Source organism: Entelurus aequoreus, linkage group LG23, assembly GCF_033978785.1.
Source record: "Entelurus aequoreus isolate RoL-2023_Sb linkage group LG23, RoL_Eaeq_v1.1, whole genome shotgun sequence".
NCBI lineage: Eukaryota > Metazoa > Chordata > Actinopteri > Syngnathiformes > Syngnathidae > Entelurus > Entelurus aequoreus.
Window position 1 is genome coordinate 5,300,771 of NC_084753.1, and position 17,500 is coordinate 5,318,270.

At 38.8% G+C, this 17,500-nt stretch overlaps 1 protein-coding gene across 1 annotated transcript in view; it reads left to right on the top strand.

The window, feature by feature from the left end:
- Positions 1-17,500, top strand: part of rps6kc1 (ribosomal protein S6 kinase polypeptide 1) — an 81,057-nt gene that overhangs the window by 40,973 nt on the left and 22,584 nt on the right. Inside the window, exons 12-13 of the mRNA XM_062033815.1 lie at positions 1,157-2,686; positions 12,180-12,269. Of these exons, the coding sequence (XP_061889799.1) occupies positions 1,157-2,686; positions 12,180-12,269 (1,620 nt within the window). The remainder of the gene's footprint in view (positions 1-1,156; positions 2,687-12,179; positions 12,270-17,500) is intronic.

Sequence of the window (17,500 nt, forward strand, 5' to 3'; positions counted from 1 at the left end):
TTTCTTATTTTGCAAGGTTGTCTTTATTTTTGCAATATTTTGCTTGTTATTTTGCAACGTTTTCTTTATTTTAGAATTTTTTGTGTGTAATTTTGCATTGTTTTCTTTGTCATTTTGCAACCTTTTCTTTATTTTGCAACATTTTCTTTGACATTTTGCAACCTTTCTTTATTTTGCAATCTTTTTTTTTGTTTTGCAACATTTTCTTTGTCATTTTGCAAGGTGTTGCATGTCATTTTGCAACGTTTTCTTTGTCATTTGGCAACATTTCCCTTGTTATTTCGCAATGTTTTCTTCATTTTGCAACATTTTTCTTATTTTGCAAGGTTTTCTTTATTTTGCAATATTTTCCTTGTTATTTTGCAACGTTTTCTTCATTTTGCAACATTTTTCTTATTTTGCAAGGTTTTCTTTATTTTGCAATATTTTGCTTGTTATTTTACAACGTTGTCTTTATTTTACATTTTCTTTGTTATTTTGCATTGCGGCCCTGTGATTAGGTAGCGTCCAGGGTGTACCCCGCCTTCCGCCCAAATGCAGCTGAGATAGGCTCCAGCAAAAGGGAGGGGTGTATTCACTTTAGTAAGATTTTTATTTTTTATTTTTTTTAAATTTTTTTTTTTTTTTTTTTTTTTTTTTAATAATGTCCTGCCCAGCTTCTCGGGCAAATCATATAGCAGATGTAGATGCCCATATCGGCTGTTCAGATTTACTTTACAAAAGAGAAGTGTAGGATACTTCTCTTGTTGCCTTACTTGTATTTTGACTTTATTAAATGTATTTATATTATCATTTGGTGCAGCCGGGCCGTAGCAGGAGGGGATAGAAAGAGAGAAAAAGGAAGACAGAGGGGGGAATTGTGGGGACAAGAGGGGGATTAGACAGAGAGACAACAACAGCAAACACAACAACAACAACAACAACAACAGAGCAACATCAGCAAATACGACATGCACAAATATGATGGTAAAAGTAATAGCAAATAAGCAGTTAGCGAAAATTTAAAAAAAAACAAAACAGAAATGACAATGAGCATTATTACACTAAAAATGGAGCAATATGAATACCAATAGAAATAGTGCTATTGATAATAAACAATACCAGCACTTTAGTAAGATATTAATAACCCCCCAATCCTATTTCTCTTGGTGTGCAGGTGGAAAACTGTGGTCTCACATTGGAAAATACCTGCGGAATTCCAGTCCAGACGAAAGTTTTGACATTCCTTTCATCCAGAAGAGCCACACATCGGCCGTCCACTCCCCCCAGTACCCTGCACCGCACCTGGGTGTGGGTTCGGCAGCCAGTTCTGGCTCAGCGCCCGTCGCTGGTCCCGATTCTGTGGCGGCGCTTCAAAAGGACGCCGCTGCGTCTCCACGCAAAAGCAAGCTCTTCGCCAGGCTGCCAAAAAACGTGGCGGGCCAGTCGGATTCCGGCGCCACCTCTCAGGAGGAGTGCACCAACAGTTACTTGACGCTTTGCAACGAGTACGAACAAGAGAAAGTAGAGCCGGACGAGCTGGAGGAGGAGGAGGAAGTGAGGAGCGAACAGGAAGTGTCGTTGGACGTGCCCACCGCGTCCTCGCGGAGCCGCTCGCTACTCAGCAACGACAGCTTGTCGCCTGTCAGCTGTCAGGAACTTGGCTTCTTCACAGACTCGTCTGACAAAAATGGCCAGCAGCCGCATGACAGCGACGGACAGAACCACGGCGAGGTCTTCAGCGCGCCGCCGTCCCCGTCCCTCGATCAGTCCAAGCACCCGCCCATGGAGTTTTTCCGCATCGACAGCAAAGACAGCGCCAGTGAGGTGACCTGCCTCGATTGGGCGGAGCAGGCCCCCGCTCATAAACAGCCCCCTTTCTTTTTCACGCCCGAGGCTTTGGAGGACCTTCCGGAGCTGGCTCAGGAGGTCAAGGGCCACAGTGCGCATCTTTGGGGGCTAGACTGCAGCGATAAAGGGTCCAATGAGTCCGTGCCTGTCATTTCTTTTAAAGAGGCGCTCGTGGAGGATGAGGGTCACCCGCCAGACCTTTTGGTCAATCTCCCCGTAATCAGCGGGGCCGTAGACTCTCAGCAAGAGGAGTTAGGAAGTTCTATGGCGTGTCTGGGCCTTGAAGCCCCGACCTCGCCTCAAAGGTCGATCCAGCCCGACGTTTTACAGCTCCTCATCCAGCCGGAGGGAGAGGAGGAGCAGCAACCTTCATCTCTGAGTGCGACAGATGCGTCTTCATCTGCCTCGACCTCCTTCCGGGATGACTGCGGCTCCACTTTTGGACACAAAGACGCAGGGAAAGTGGCGGTTGAACCTCCATGCCAAAATAACAACCCCTTGCTCAAAGCCGGCATTCCAGTCGCAGACTCGCTCAGTGAGAAATGTCCAACAGGAGACACGGATATGATTTCCAACCCGAGTGAACCTCAGGCCTGTGCCGCAGTGATGAAGTCGCAGGACGTCGACGTCGACGCGTCGCTTGTTCCAAACAGAGTTGGCGAGGACTTTGATCAAAAGGTAACGCGGCTGTTCGCCGAGCTGGAGGAGCTGTCACTGAGCGCGTCCCAGGCTCGCATCCCGGAGGCGTTTGTCCAGTGCTGGGCGGTAGAGATGGTGACGGCGCTGGATTCTCTGCACCAAGAGGGGATCATCTGTAGAGACCTCAACCCCAACAACATCCTGCTAGATCACCAAGGTGAGATGTCCGCACTGCAAAAAGTCAGTGTTCAAAAACAAGAAAAAAAAATACAAAAAAAGAGGGGTATTTTACTTGAACTAAGCAAAATTAGCTGCCAATAGAACAAGAAAATTTGGCTTGTCAAGACTTTCCAAAACAAGTCAAATTAGTTAACCTTAATGAACCCAAAAATACCTTGAAATAAGTATATTCTCACTAATAACAAGTGCACTTTTCTTGGTATAAAATAAAAAAAGAGACCTTTTTGCTCAATATGTTGAAAAATATTCTTAAATGAAGTAAACGCTAGTGCCATTATCTTGACATAATGATATGCACTCGGCATTACATTTCTTGAAACCAGCAAACTTATACTAAAAACTAGTTTATTGTTCTTAATGGAAAGACAACAAGGCAAGCGCTTGTTACTCTCGGGGTCTCCTAGCCGCTCAGGCAAATCATATTGTCTAAAAATGCATTTTTCCATGGATAACATGACATCATCGCGCCAAGTGCGTGCTCTTTCAGTCAGTTAGTGCGCATATATACAGCCCGGCCCCCGGCCAAATTTTTTTTAATTGTAATTTTGAAGAATTTATCTGAATGTGCATGAACTATTTCTGTTCAAAATTGTTAAAAATGTCACATGTTAAATGGTTTTTTTTTATGATTGAAATAAGAAATTATGACTTTAAAAAAGCAGTTTTATACTTGTGAGTGTTGATGACACAGCTTTGCAACAGTTGATATTCTAGTTTCAAGCATGTTTTACTCAATATAGCTCATCAAATCTCAGCAACAAGCTGTAATATCTTACTGAGATCATTTAGGACCAAAACACTTAAAACAAGTAAAACACTCTAACATAAAATCTGCTTAGTGAGAAGAATGATCTTATCAGACAGAAAATAAGCAAATATCAGCCTTATTTGAGATATTTCATCTTACTTAGATTGCAGTTTTTGCAGTGTGGGTCAAACTCTCCCTATAACAAACCTTTATCAACTGTCGAGGCAATTTTTAAAGTAACATTTGAACTTTCTTAACAGTCTTACAAGTGTACAAATAAGCCAAAAATAGTTTGTATACTCACTCCTAATGATTGACCTTTTTATTTAAGCCAAAGAAAAAGCAAAACTATAGATGTCCGATAATATCGGCAGTGCTTAAAATTGTAATATCGGAAATTATCGGTATCGGTTTCAAAATGATCGGTATTGGTTTCAAAAAGTAAAATGTATGACTTTTTAAAACGCCGCTGTGTACACGGACGTAGGGAGAAGTACAGAACGCCAATAAACCTTAAAGGCACTGCCTTTGCGTGCCGGCCCAGTCACATAATATCTACGGCTTTTCACACACACAAGTGAATGCAAGGCATACTTGGTCAACAGCCATACAGGTCACACTGAGGGTGGCCGTATAAACAACTTTAACACTGTTACAAATATGCGCCACACTGTGAACCCACACCAAACAAGAATGACAAACACATGTCGGGAGAACATCCGCACCGTAACACAACATAAACACAACAGGACAAATACCCTGAACCCCTTGCAGCACTAACTCTTCCGGGACGCATATTTAGGGAGGGCTCTCATAATGTTGAAAACCACATTTAGAAAATTACTGTTTTTTAAGCTCAAGCTAAGAAAATATTTGATTTATAATTATTGATTCCTGTTTAGCTGGAAATTGATTTATCGTGTTCATGTTCGGAAGCAATTAACAGCGATAAGTTCTTTTAATGAAAATGGTCCAAAATAAAATATTTTATTAACTGCAAAGGTAATTTTTAAAATAACATTTGAACATTCTTAACAGTCTTACAAGTGGACAAATAAGCCAAAAATAGTTTGTATACTCACCCCTAACATTGATGGGAAACAAAAAAGATGTATTTAAGCCAAAAAAAAAACAAAAAAACATTTGATTATGTAGCTCAGAAGTGTCCAATTTTTTTTTTCCAGCGAGGGTCCCATACATAAAAATTGAAGGATGCATTTTGTACATTAAAGATACTAAAACCAAGACAATCAATATAAAGTCCTCCCTCGCCACATCGCACTTGCAGCTTTACCAAATTGCTGATTTTTGGGGGGGATATTAAAATGTTTCTTCAAAGCATATTATAAAAATGTTTGATCCTAAATTAAGCATTTTCAAGCACACTCATGGCTAAATAAATGAGGATGATCAGGGAGCGCTGTTCAGTATCGTGGCCACTGATTGGCTCACCCTCAGGCAGCATTACTATGTTGGATTCAAAAGGTGTAAAGGTGACTAAAGGGTGTTATTTCATATTGAAGGGGCTCATAATGTTGAAAACCATATTTAGAAAATTACAGTTTTTTTAAGCTCTTGCTAAGAAAATATTTGATTTATAATTATTGATTCCTAGTTAGCTGGAAATTAATTTATTGTGTTCATGTTCGGAAGCAATTAACAGCGATAAGTTATTGTAATGAAAATGTAATTAATCTGTTCTGGGGTCAAACGGTCCACAATAAAATCTTTTTAAAGTAACATTTGAACATTCTTCAGGGGTAACAAAAAATGACAAAAATAGATTGAATACTCACCCCTAACTTTGATGATAGTTAAGGAACATTTAATAATTTAATTTCATACTTAAGACAAAAAAAAAACATACTAAAAATGTAATTCTATAGATCAGGTGTGTCCAGCGTACAGAAAAAAATGAAGGATGCGGGGGTCACTTTGGTACATTTTGCGTGTTAAAGATACTAAAACCAATACAATAAGTGGATAATTATATATTCATCCCTCGCCACATCTCGCTTCCAATATTGCAGCTTCACCACATCGCAGGTTTTTGGAGACTCTCATAATGTTGAAAAGCCCACACTGGAAAAACTCACAATCTCACCAAGTATACATTTCTAACTTTTAGTTCAAATATCTGAACACACTCAATACAAGTCACGATCCCCTAAACCAGGGGTGTCCAAAGTGCGGCCCGCAGATAATTGTTTAGCGGCCCGCCACACATTCTGGAAATGCTAATGCAAAAAATAAAAATGAACATTAAAAAAAGTGGAATGAGGTGAAATCTAACGAGAAAAAGTTGCAATGTTGACACAAAGCTGCCATGCAGGCTGTTTTTTTTTCTTTTGTCTTTCTTTTTTTTTCTTTTTTTGCCACTGCTCAAAAAAAAAAAAAGACAAAAAATCCATGTTATAATTCATTATTTTCAAACCTCCAATTTGTTCAAATATTTCACTTTAAAATGTTTTATGTGGTAAATATTGCATATATTGTGTAGTTGCCATATAAAACCAAAGTTTTCTTTGACAAAAGAGCATAAAACAAACAAAATAATAGTTATAACGTAAAATGGACAGATATAACTGAAGTTGATCTCGTAACTTAAGTGTTGAAAGTAAAAAAATTAAAAAAAAATAAATAAAAATGTATCACTTTATGAGTGGGGCACCTTTTGGATCCCAAATATATTTAGTGGTATTTTATTTATCTTTTCACTGTGATGACTCAAAAATATGAAATAATGAAAATCAATGGTGTCCTGCATTATTAATGTTTTAGCGCATTTCAGTTTTACTATAAAAAACAAAGTTGTTTTTGACAGTAAAGCCATAAAACGTTTTTTTTTAATAAGTTGATATAGAGATTTACTGTAAGCGTTAAATAAAAAATAATAATACAAATTAGACTTATTTTTAACATTTTAATAACTGAGACCCTTTATGGTTCCCGGGACCCCTAAAGGTAAAATAAAAATAAAAAAATCCATATATTTTGTTATGGTTTGAAAATGAAAAATATCAAAATGGCCCCCGCATGCTTTAATTTTTCCGTGTGCGGCCCTCAGTGGAAAAAGTTTGGACACCCCAACCCTAAACTGTATGTTTTCAGTGAGACAAAAGAACTTGTTTTTCGACAATAAATCTTGTGAGGGAAAAAAAAATACTATTTTCACAATACTTGTAAGTACAGCTAATAATAAGTTTTAATTGCTAATTTCAAGATCACTTTTAGGTTTTTAAAGCTTACGTATAATGTCTTATTTCAAGAAATCTTACCAAGACAATTTTGACTTAAGATTTTAGCTCATTACAAGCAAAAATAACTTGCATTCATTTTTTTATTTTTAAGAGGGGCATTGTTTTCAGTGTATTTAGAAGGCTGTAAACCGCTCTTTTAAGCTCTAGCTACGAATATATTTTATTTATAATTAATGATTCCTCGTTAGCTGGAAATTAATTTATCGTGTTCATGTTTGGAAACAATTAACAGCGATAAGTTACTGTAATGAAAATGTAATTAATCTGTTCCAGGGTCAAGCTGTCCCCGTAATAAAACCCTCATTAACCGTTGAGGCAATTTTGAAAGTAACATTTGGAGATCCTTAACAGCCATACAAGTGTAATAATGAGCCAAAAAATAATTATATACTCAATTTGATGATAAACAAGAAACATTTATTATGTTTAAGTCAAAGAAAAAACAAAACATATAAATATTTTGTTGATCAGGACAAACTGAAGAATGCAAGGGCCAATTTCATACATTTTGTACATCAAGGCAGCGTTTTTCAACCACTGTGCCGCGGCACACTGGAGCTTGGTAATAATAATAATAATAATAATACATTTTATTTATAAGCCGCCTTTCTGGGCACTCAAGGACACCGTACAAAGTCAAAAGAATAAAATCAAAACGGTAGAGTAACCATGTGGTACTCTTCCATATCAGTAGGTGGCAGCAGGTAGTTAATTGCTTTGTAGATGTCGGGAACATGGTTTGTGGTGATCACAACATGCAGACGACAGCGGGAGAAAGTGTGCAGGTAAAAAAGTATTTAATACTTAAACCAAAAATAAACAAAAGGTGAGTGCCCCTAAATATAGGCGTTGCAAAACAAAACTTGCCGCAAAGTAAACAAAAACCGAATGCTGGACGACAGCAAAGACTTGCAGCGTGTGGAGCAGCGATGACACAAAGAAGGATAGCGTCCGCACAACTGAAGTAGTCATGATTGCTAAAACAAAACAGGTGCGGGGAATAGCACTCAAAGGAAGACATGAAACTGTTACAGGAAAACACCAAAAAAAGAGAAAAAGCCACCAAAATGGGAGCGCAAGACAAGAAGTAAAACACTACACACAGGAAAACAGCAAAAAAACTCCAAATAAGTCAGGGCGTGATGTGACAGGTGGTGACAGTACACCTACTTTGAGACAAGAGCTATAGTGATGCATGCTTGGTTATGCTTTAAAGTCATATCCAACAATTGTGAGAACTACTTTTTTATTGTCAATATCGGCTGCTGAGTTTAGTTTTTTAATGATTTCTGCCTTGGCTCAAAAAAGGTTGAAAAACACTGCATTACGGTACTAAAACCAATACAATGTAGGTCAATCAATATATGCTAAACAATACTGAACAAAACCTCTACATCTTAGCTTTGTGTTACAGGTAAAAAAAAGCAAATTAATGTATTGTCCAATCTAGGGTTGTACGGTATACCGGTATTAGTACAGACGAGCATGGCATGTTCGGCAGCGCACAATCACAGAGTACTTACAAGCAGACACAGTGTGTAGACAGAAAAGGGAAAACGGACAAATTTTGGTTTAATAACTAAAGAGAAAGGTGAAGTTATAAAACTGAAACGCTCTCATGGCGACAAAAATTGTACATTTATTTCAAGCATCATCCCCGTAGGACGAGTGACAGCTAAATATGCTATCCATACGTGCGTTAAAAATGGTCTATAGTTGACAAAGTCAAGTCAAGATGTCGCTATGTCCAATCAGTAAACATCAATACGTTCTTTATTAACAATTAACATCCTGTATACAAGAGAATGAAGTTCCTACTTAGTCAACAGCCATACATGTCACACTAAGGGTGGCCGTATGAACAATGCCTACACTGTCATAAACATGTGCTATATAGTGAAACCACACTAAACAACAATGACAAACACATTTTGGGAGAATATTTGCACCGCAACACAACACAAACACTACAGAACAAATTCCCAGAATTCCCTGCAGCACCAACTCTTCCGGGACGCTACAATATAAACAAACGCCATTGGTGGATCTACACCTAACATCCACTGTAATGATACCATGTTGCCTGCTCAGTGGCCTTGTGGTCAGAGTTCATACCAAAGACTCTAAAAATGGGACTCTTTACCTCCCTGCTTGGCACTCAGCATCAAGGGTTGGAATTGGGGGTTAAATCACCAAAAATGATTCCCGGGCGCGGCCACCGCTGCTGCTCACTGCTCCCCTCACCTCCCAAAGACTATAAAAATGGGAGGCATTACCTCCCTGCTTGGCACTCAGCATCAAGGGTTGGAATTGGGGGTTGAATCACCAAAAAAGATTCCCGGGCGCGGCCACCGCTGCTGCTCACTGCTCCCCTCACCTCCCAGTGGGTGGAACAAGGGTGATGGGTCAAATGCGGAGGTTGATTTCACCACATCTAGTGTGTGTGTGACAATCATTGGTACTTTGACTTTAACCATGTACAGGAGCGTAACTAGTCGATACTACTATGATTACATTGATATTTTTTAGCATCACAAAATCTTTTTTTAATTGATATTATGTTTATAAACTCAGGAAATATGTCCCTGGACACATGAGAACTATGAATATGATCAATGTATGATCCTGTAACTACTTGGTATCGGATTGATACCCAAATTTGTGGTATCATCCAAAACTAATGTAAAGTATCAAACAACAGAAGAATAAGTGATTATTACATTTTAACAGAAGTGTAGATAAAACATGTTAAAACAGAAAGTAAGCAGTAAATGAACAAGTAGATTAATAATTCATTTTCTACCACTTGTCCTTAATAATGTGTACAAAATAATAGGTGTATAAATGACACAATATGTTACTGCATATGTCAGCAGACTAAATTATGAGTCTTTGTTTGTTTACTTACTACTAAAAGACAAGTTGTCTTGTATGTTCACTATTTTATTTAAGAACAAAATTGCAATAATAAACATATGTTTAATGTACCCTAAGATTTTTTTGTTAAAACAAAGGCAATAATTACATTTTTTGTGGTCCCTTTTATTTAGAAAAGTATCGAAAAGTACATTTCGGTACCGGTACCACAATCCTCCTTGCCAACCTTGAGACCTCCGAATTCGGGAGATGGGGGGGGGGGGTTGATGGGGGCGGCGTTAGGGGGGGCGGGGTTTGGTGGTAGCGAGGGTGTATATTGTAGAGTCCCGGAAGAGTTAGTGCTGCAAGGGATTCTGGGTATTTGTTCTGTTGTGTTTATGTTGTGTTACGGTGCGGATGTTCTCCTGAAATGTGTTTGTCATTCTTGTTTGGTGTGGGTTCACAGTGTGGCGCATATTTGTAACAGTGTTAAAGTTGTTTATACGGTCACCCTCAGTGTGGCCTGTATGGCTGTTGACCAAGTATGCTGGGCATTCACTTAGGTGTGGGTAAAAACCGCATGTATTATGTGATAGGGTCGGCACGCTGTATGTATGGAGGAAAAGCGAACGTGATGACAGGTTGTAGAGGACGCTAAAGGCAGTGTCTTTAAGGAACGCCCCCAATATTATTGTCCGTGTGGAAATCGGGAGAAATTCGGGAGAATGGTTGCCCCGGGAGATTTTCGGGAGGGGCACTGAAATTCGGGAGTCTCCCGGGAAAATCGGGAGGGTTGGCAAGTATGACCACAATATTGGTATCGGGACAACACTTGTCCAATCTAACCCCTCGAGATATTTAATTACAGTCGTCCTTTGTTTATCACTGTTGATTGGTTCCTGGCCAGACTCAATAAACTAATTGAGTACAAGTGAAAACTTGTCCACTTTTAATTTGAACAGCCTCATAAACTGGATAATATTAAATGTAGAAATCCTGAAGTGGTTGGTCAGCTAGGAATGTGCCGTCAACAAAATGTCCTAATAGACTATGATCATTTCCCTGAATGTGCAGAGCTCCTGTTTCGATGCCACGTCTTTGTGGATGTAGCTGAACTTCCCATCTTGTGCTTGTCTAATTGAGTTAGAATAAACAGTGCCTCTGCTGGTCACAGCCAGTAGTGCGCTCCATTCTGCCTATGTTCATTCCAGACTTTAGAGCAGGGGTGGGCAATTAATTTTTACCGGTGGCCGCATGAGCAACCTGAGCACTGCTGGAGGGCCACATCGACAATATTTCAATTAAATTTTGCTCAAATTATTTTTGATATACCGTAATATAAATAATAATAATTTCATTTAACCTAACTTAACTTTATACAAAAGCAGATTGCTTTTGATGGTTTTATTTTTAACACTGTCTTACACAACACTTCCCGATGTATAATACAATGCAAAAATGTCAATTTCAGTCACTTTATCCTGCATCCTCTTTAAAAGTCCAACATTTTACCCTGTCAGATTTGGACAGCCATCTGTTGTCACACCTGCCAGCTTGTCCCATTTCAGTCCTAACATGCCCAAACACGCATTTACCTATGTGAACAAGTCATTACCTGTGGTTGTCTCTTTAATTGACTGCATGGCTGCCAGCTACTCCGTGATTTGAAAGTCTGCAGTCATCCCACGTAAGAAGATGAGTAGCTGGGCAGCTGGGCGGTGTCACGTACATCGCAGCTCTCATCCAAAGCCAGCGAAAAGCAGTCAAAGTCGGCCGTTGTGTTCTTCAGCTGAAGCTCCAAGTTTCCAGCGATGGTCTCAACCCGCCTTGTTACAGTGCGTCGGGAGAGTGACACGTTTTCAAATGCGCCCCTCTTCTCCGGACATATCAGCGCAACAGAGTCCAATAAGCACTCCTTAATAAACTCTCCGTCAGAAAACGCCTTACTTTTTCTGGCGATTTTGTGAGAAATGACGTAACTTGTCCTGATGGCTGCATCTCTAGGGGTGTGAAATATGGCAAAAAGTCCTTGTTGTATTGCACACTCGACATAGATACTTTTTTAAATGTATTTTGTAATTTATGATTGGCCTCACGCGGGCCGGACAGGGACGCACAAAGGGCGAATGCCCAGGTCTGCTTTAGAGGTTCCGCTCTACCCGTTAAAGTTTCTTGTGTTTACCAAAATCAAGCGAAAAGACTGCTTTTTACTAGGTCACAGATGCCTCTTCGTTTTCTTCCGCCATCATCTCTCTCCACCTCGTTATCAACAAGCGTCTAATTAGCTGAGTGGCTGTTTCAGTCTCCCCCGTGGTAATGATTGTTCTAAAGGGCCCATCAACAGAGTACTGTGGTGCATCATTCTGGCTAGCCCAGGCTAATGGCCGCGGCTACCTAATGACACCATTAGTTCTAATGACGGCGTTAACGGGTAGCCGCTAAACAGGAGTAATCGCCGAGGCGGTGTGGTTGAAAAGCTCACGGAAGGGGGGGGGGAAGGAAGGGTGGAAGGAAGTGCTTTAGAGGTGGCCAAACAGTTTGGAAAGTAAGGGGTGACACTTGAAAGAGGTTTGGGCTAAACTGTGTTTGTGTTTCTTTCCCTTCAGGTCATGTTCAGCTCACTTACTTCTGCAGCTGGAGTGACGTGGAGGAGTCCTGGGACAAAGAGGCCTGCGCTAATATGTACGCCGCACCAGGTGAGGCATGGCTTTACCTCTCTACCAACACTTTTTTTATTTTACTTTATATAGACCAGGGGTCGGCAACCTTTACCACTCAAAGAGCCATTTTGGCAAGTTTCACAAATTAAAGAAAGTAATGGGAGCCACAAAAAATTTTTTTAAATTTAAAATGAAAAACACCGCATACAAAGCTTAAATGCTTTGTGCTATGTTAACCAGGGGTCTCCGACACACGCACCGGCACGCACTTTAATGTGGAAATTTGATGTTAGTGCAGCCCGCAAGTTTTGAACGAATGGCGCTTGATAGCGTCATACTTGCCAACCCTCTCATTTTTCCCGGGAGACTCCCGAATATCAGAGCGTGATGACACTGCATTTGGCGCCCTCTACAATCTGCCCTAACAGTGTACCTGCTCGATCACACGTAGAATGCAATTTCAGCTTGCTCACGTAAGTGACAGCAAGGCGTACTAGCTCAGCAGCCACACATCTTACACTGACGGTACCAATACCCAGAATCCCATGCAGCCCTAACTCTTCCGCTCAACCAACGCACGGAGAGGGGGGGGGGTTGATGTGTGGGGGGATTTGGTGGTAGCGGGGGTGTATAATGTAGACCAGAAGAGTTAGGGCTGCATGGGATTCTGGGTAATGGTTGTGTTGTGTTTATGTTGTGTTACGGTGGGATGTTCTCCAGAAATGTGTTTTTCATTCTTTTTTGGTGTGGGTTCACAGTGTGGCGCATATTTGTAACGTAACAATGTTAAAGTTGTTTGATACGGCTACCGTCAGTGTAAACTGTGTGGCTGATGAGTAAGTATGCTTTGCTGTCTCCTGTGTGTGCAAGTAATAACATCATGCAACATGTGGCTGGACTGGCACGCTGTATGTAAATGCTATAGAGGACAATTACTGCAGTGCAATTAGGGCACTCCCTTTATTTAGTAATTAGAGTGTAAATAGGATTATTTTTTCCCTGGGAGTAATCTATGAGAGACACTGAGATCCATAAGTCTCCTAGGAAAATCAGGGGGGTCGGCATGTATGTAGCTGAGCCGCATCAGAGTGGTCAAGGAGCCGTATGCGGCTCCGGAGCCGCGGGTTGCCGACCCCTGATATAGACTGACCATACGTCCTCTTTTCCCCGGACATGTCCTCTTTTGCGGGGCTGTCCGGGCGGGGTTTCTTAAATGCCTCAAATGTCTGGTATTTTGAGTGTATTTTTAATGTACGTCCAGGGTTAAGAAGGGGTTAAAAACAAAACAAATTGTGAAGGTGTGCGGCAGCAACATTCGTGAGGGAGGGCCAGAGACAGAGAGCGAGAGAGCGAGACAGTGGAGAGACAGACAGGACACAAGAGAGAAGCCGAAACGTAAATGCAACTTCACGGATGATTTGCGGGAAAAGTATCTGTGTTTTGGTCCTGGCCGTGACACATGGGAAGCAGAATGCACTGTGTGCAAAGCAGGAAGGTATATATCTGTGGCAAATAAACGATCTACAAGCCCATATCGACACTACTAAGCACAAAACAGCTGTGCAGGGCGAGAGCTTGTCTGCTGTTTTTTGTTTAAATTTAATTAACTTGTTTTGAGGCATTATTAATGTTTAGATTATATACAAGAGGTTATTTTGAATATTTCTACCTCTGCACTTTTTTTCCAAAACTGTGAATGTTACAGAATATAAGTGTGACTTATTTTGTTATACTGTCAAGCAGTGTTGGCGTTAACACACTTTTTGTGTCTTTTTAACGCATTGAAATCAGAAAGGACGCAGATTTAAAAAATATTTTTTTTTACCATTTGCGGCCCACAGCTAATATTTTAAAGGCCCACGGCACATTCTAAAAATACTATTCAAATAAACAAAAACATTACAAAAGTAATTTAGAAAAAGTTGCAATGTTGACTAATAAAACAAAGCTGGTTTTTTTTCTTTCAAACGGTCATTGCTCAAAACATAATATTTAATCAAAATCAATGTTATTATGAATTATTGACCTATCCAAGGTTCCCATTACTTCACATCAAATATTCCACTTTGAAAAATATTTTTGGTGGAAGATTTTGCATATTTTGTGTGTTTGCCATAAAAAACGTAGTTTTGTTTGACAAAAAAGGGCGGAAAAACAAACAAAAAAACAACATAAAAAAACTAAAACATTTTGAAATGAGGAATAGATGTGAAGTTGATGTAGACTCCAGAGATTTAAGCGTTAAATATAAAATGTATGTATGCCCTGGCACACCATTATCATCATTTCATGACCCAAGCAAAACACTTTTACACTGAAATAAATACACCTACAACTTATTAAATAAAAACATAGAAAAAACTACCAGCAGCGGTAAAGTTTAGATCCATGAAGGAAAGAAGAAAGTGAATGAATGTTTATAACTGAATACATTTACATATGTATACACATTTGTTTTCTTTTGTATGATTTTTTTTAATGAATGAAGTAACGTTTATGACAACCTTTTTCTAAAACACAATATAGAATGTGAGATATAACAGGATAATGCATACGTTTGTCATTTGTTTTCAAAACGCTTACAAAAAAGTGGGACAGGACCCCAAAAATTTACTGTGGGACCCCATTTTTATGACTTGATGGGGTCCCTGGGACCCCATTTTGAAAATTCCTAGCGCCAACGCTGCTGTCAACAGAGGAGAAAAAATGCTTTATTTAAATAGATATATTATTTATAAAGCAAGTTGGGGTATCATTGGCAAATGTTCACCTAGTCCCGGCCTTGGCACGCATATAGGTGTCCTCTTTTTGGGATTTCACAATATGGTCAGCTTACTTTATATATATCTTGGCAGAAGGAGACACTTTCTTTCAACACTACCCAATCATGGAGCAGGTCTCTTTGTAATGTTCTTAGTGTCCTGTAGAGGGTGCTGCATTGCAACAAGTGTGCTTATAGTCTTGTTTCTTGCAGCCCCAGCCAGCTTGTGCTATGTTGTTTAAAAGCTGCCATTTTTTAGATACATATTTAAAATTATACATATATATTTTTGTATATATAGTACATGGCTTCGGACACTTCATATAATGTGTTTACACTCACAGTTTCCTCCTGAAAATGCACATTTATTTAGACTTAGACTTCCTTTTTATTGTCATTCAAATTTGAACTTTACAGTACAGATAAGAACGAAATTTGGTTGCATTAGCTCATGGTAGTGCAGGATAAAAAAGCAATAAGGTGTAGATATAAATAAATAGATTACTGTACAGATAAATATATTGCACTTTTGCATATGCATCCACGTTTATGGATGTATGTTATATTGTCTTTATATTCCAGCCAGTTAATCCACTTTTGGGGGGAATTGAGGGGATAATTATGATGCGTTCAAGAGTCTTACGGCCTGAGGGAAGAAGCTGTTACAGAACCTGGAGGTTCTGCTGCGGAACCTCTTTCTGGAGTCCAGCAGTGAAAACAGTTCTTGGTGGTATTTATTATACTTTCTGCACTATGTCAAAAAAGCAGTGGGATATTTTACGAGTCATCTTAAAATGTGCGTTTTTACACAATTTTAAGTGCCCCTATAAGTTTTTGTTTTTTTTAGCCTTTATTTAACCAGGTAAAATCCCATTGTGATCAAAGATCTCTTTTCCAAGGGAGACCTGGCCAAGAGGGCAGCATTAATCTATTAATCCAATAAGTGGAATAATATATATATTAAAAAAAAGTACTGTCATAATATATTTAAGAATATATATTTTGATATTTCTGCTGTTATAAACACAGTTTTTTTTACAAATTAAAATATGCAGAAATCTCTTTTTTTTTAAAGAAAATATCCATAATATCTGTATTTTTCATTTTCTTAAACATTAAGTTAAAGTCTCAACGATAGTCAGACACTGGGTGTGGTGAAATTTGTCTTCTGCATTAGACCCATCCCCATGTTCACCCCCCTGGGAGGTGAGGGGAGCAGTGAGCAGCAGCGTGCGCCACGCCCGAGAATCATTTTAACCCCCAATTCCAACCCTTGATGCCGAGTGCCAAGCAGGGAGGCAATGGGTCCCATTTTTTGGAGTCTTTGGTATGACTCGGCCCGGGGGGTTTGAACTCACGACCTTACAGTCTCATGGCGGACACTCTAACCCAGGGGTGTCCAAAATGTGGCCCGGGGGCCATTTGAGGCCCGCAGCTAATGTTTTACCGGCCCGCAGCACATCGTTGTAAAAATACTAAAACTTTTTTTTTTTTTTAAACATTAAAAAGTGGAATAAAAGAGCAAATAGGTGAAATGCAACGAGAAAAAGTTGCAATGTTGACTCTAATAACACCATTTTTTAAAAATAATTTCTCAAAAAATAATAATGAATCAAAATCAATGTTGCTATGAATTATTGACTGATTTAAGGACAAAAAGGACATAAATACAACAAAAATATAAAAATAATATTTTTTAAAAAACATACTAATTATATACTATTACTAATTATACTAATTATTCTATTGATTGTTATAATAAATATACTGAACTAATTACACTATATATTATCTAAAGCTGATATAGAGATTTAAGTGTTGAATGAAAAAAAAAAAGCATGACCTTTTTATGAGTGGGGCACTTTTGGATCCCCAAGAATTTTAGTGGAATTGAATAACTGTCTTTGCTAAAAAAAAAAAAAAAAAAGAATAATAAATTCTAATCAATTTTGCTATGAATTATTGACCTATTTAGGGATCCAATTACTTAACATCAAATATTCCACTTTAAAAATCTTTTTGGGAAAAATATTGTATATTTTGTATTTTAGCCCCAAAAACCAGGGTTTCGACAAAAAGCTCGTAACATGTAAAAAAAAATAATGAAGTAGAATTAGAGATTCAAGGCTTTTATGAAAAAAATAATATATGACTTATTTTTAACCTTTTTTAAGACTGAAACCCTTCTGGGTCCCTAGGACCTAACTTGAGGGAGCCCCAAAAATAAAATAAAAAGGTGTATATTGTATTGGTTTTGAAAATGAAAAAATATCAAAACGGCCCCCGCGTACTTTGATTTTTCAGTGTGCGGCCCTTAGTGGAAAAAGTTTGGACACCCCTGCTCTAACCACAAGGCCACTGAGCTGGTAAAATATGCAAACATCTCTTTTTTAAGAAAACCTACATAATTTTGTTTATTTATTTGTTTTTCTAAAACATTAAATGATTAAAATACAATTAAATGGTCTTGTAGTATTCGTAACATTTGATTTTTACATCATAACAC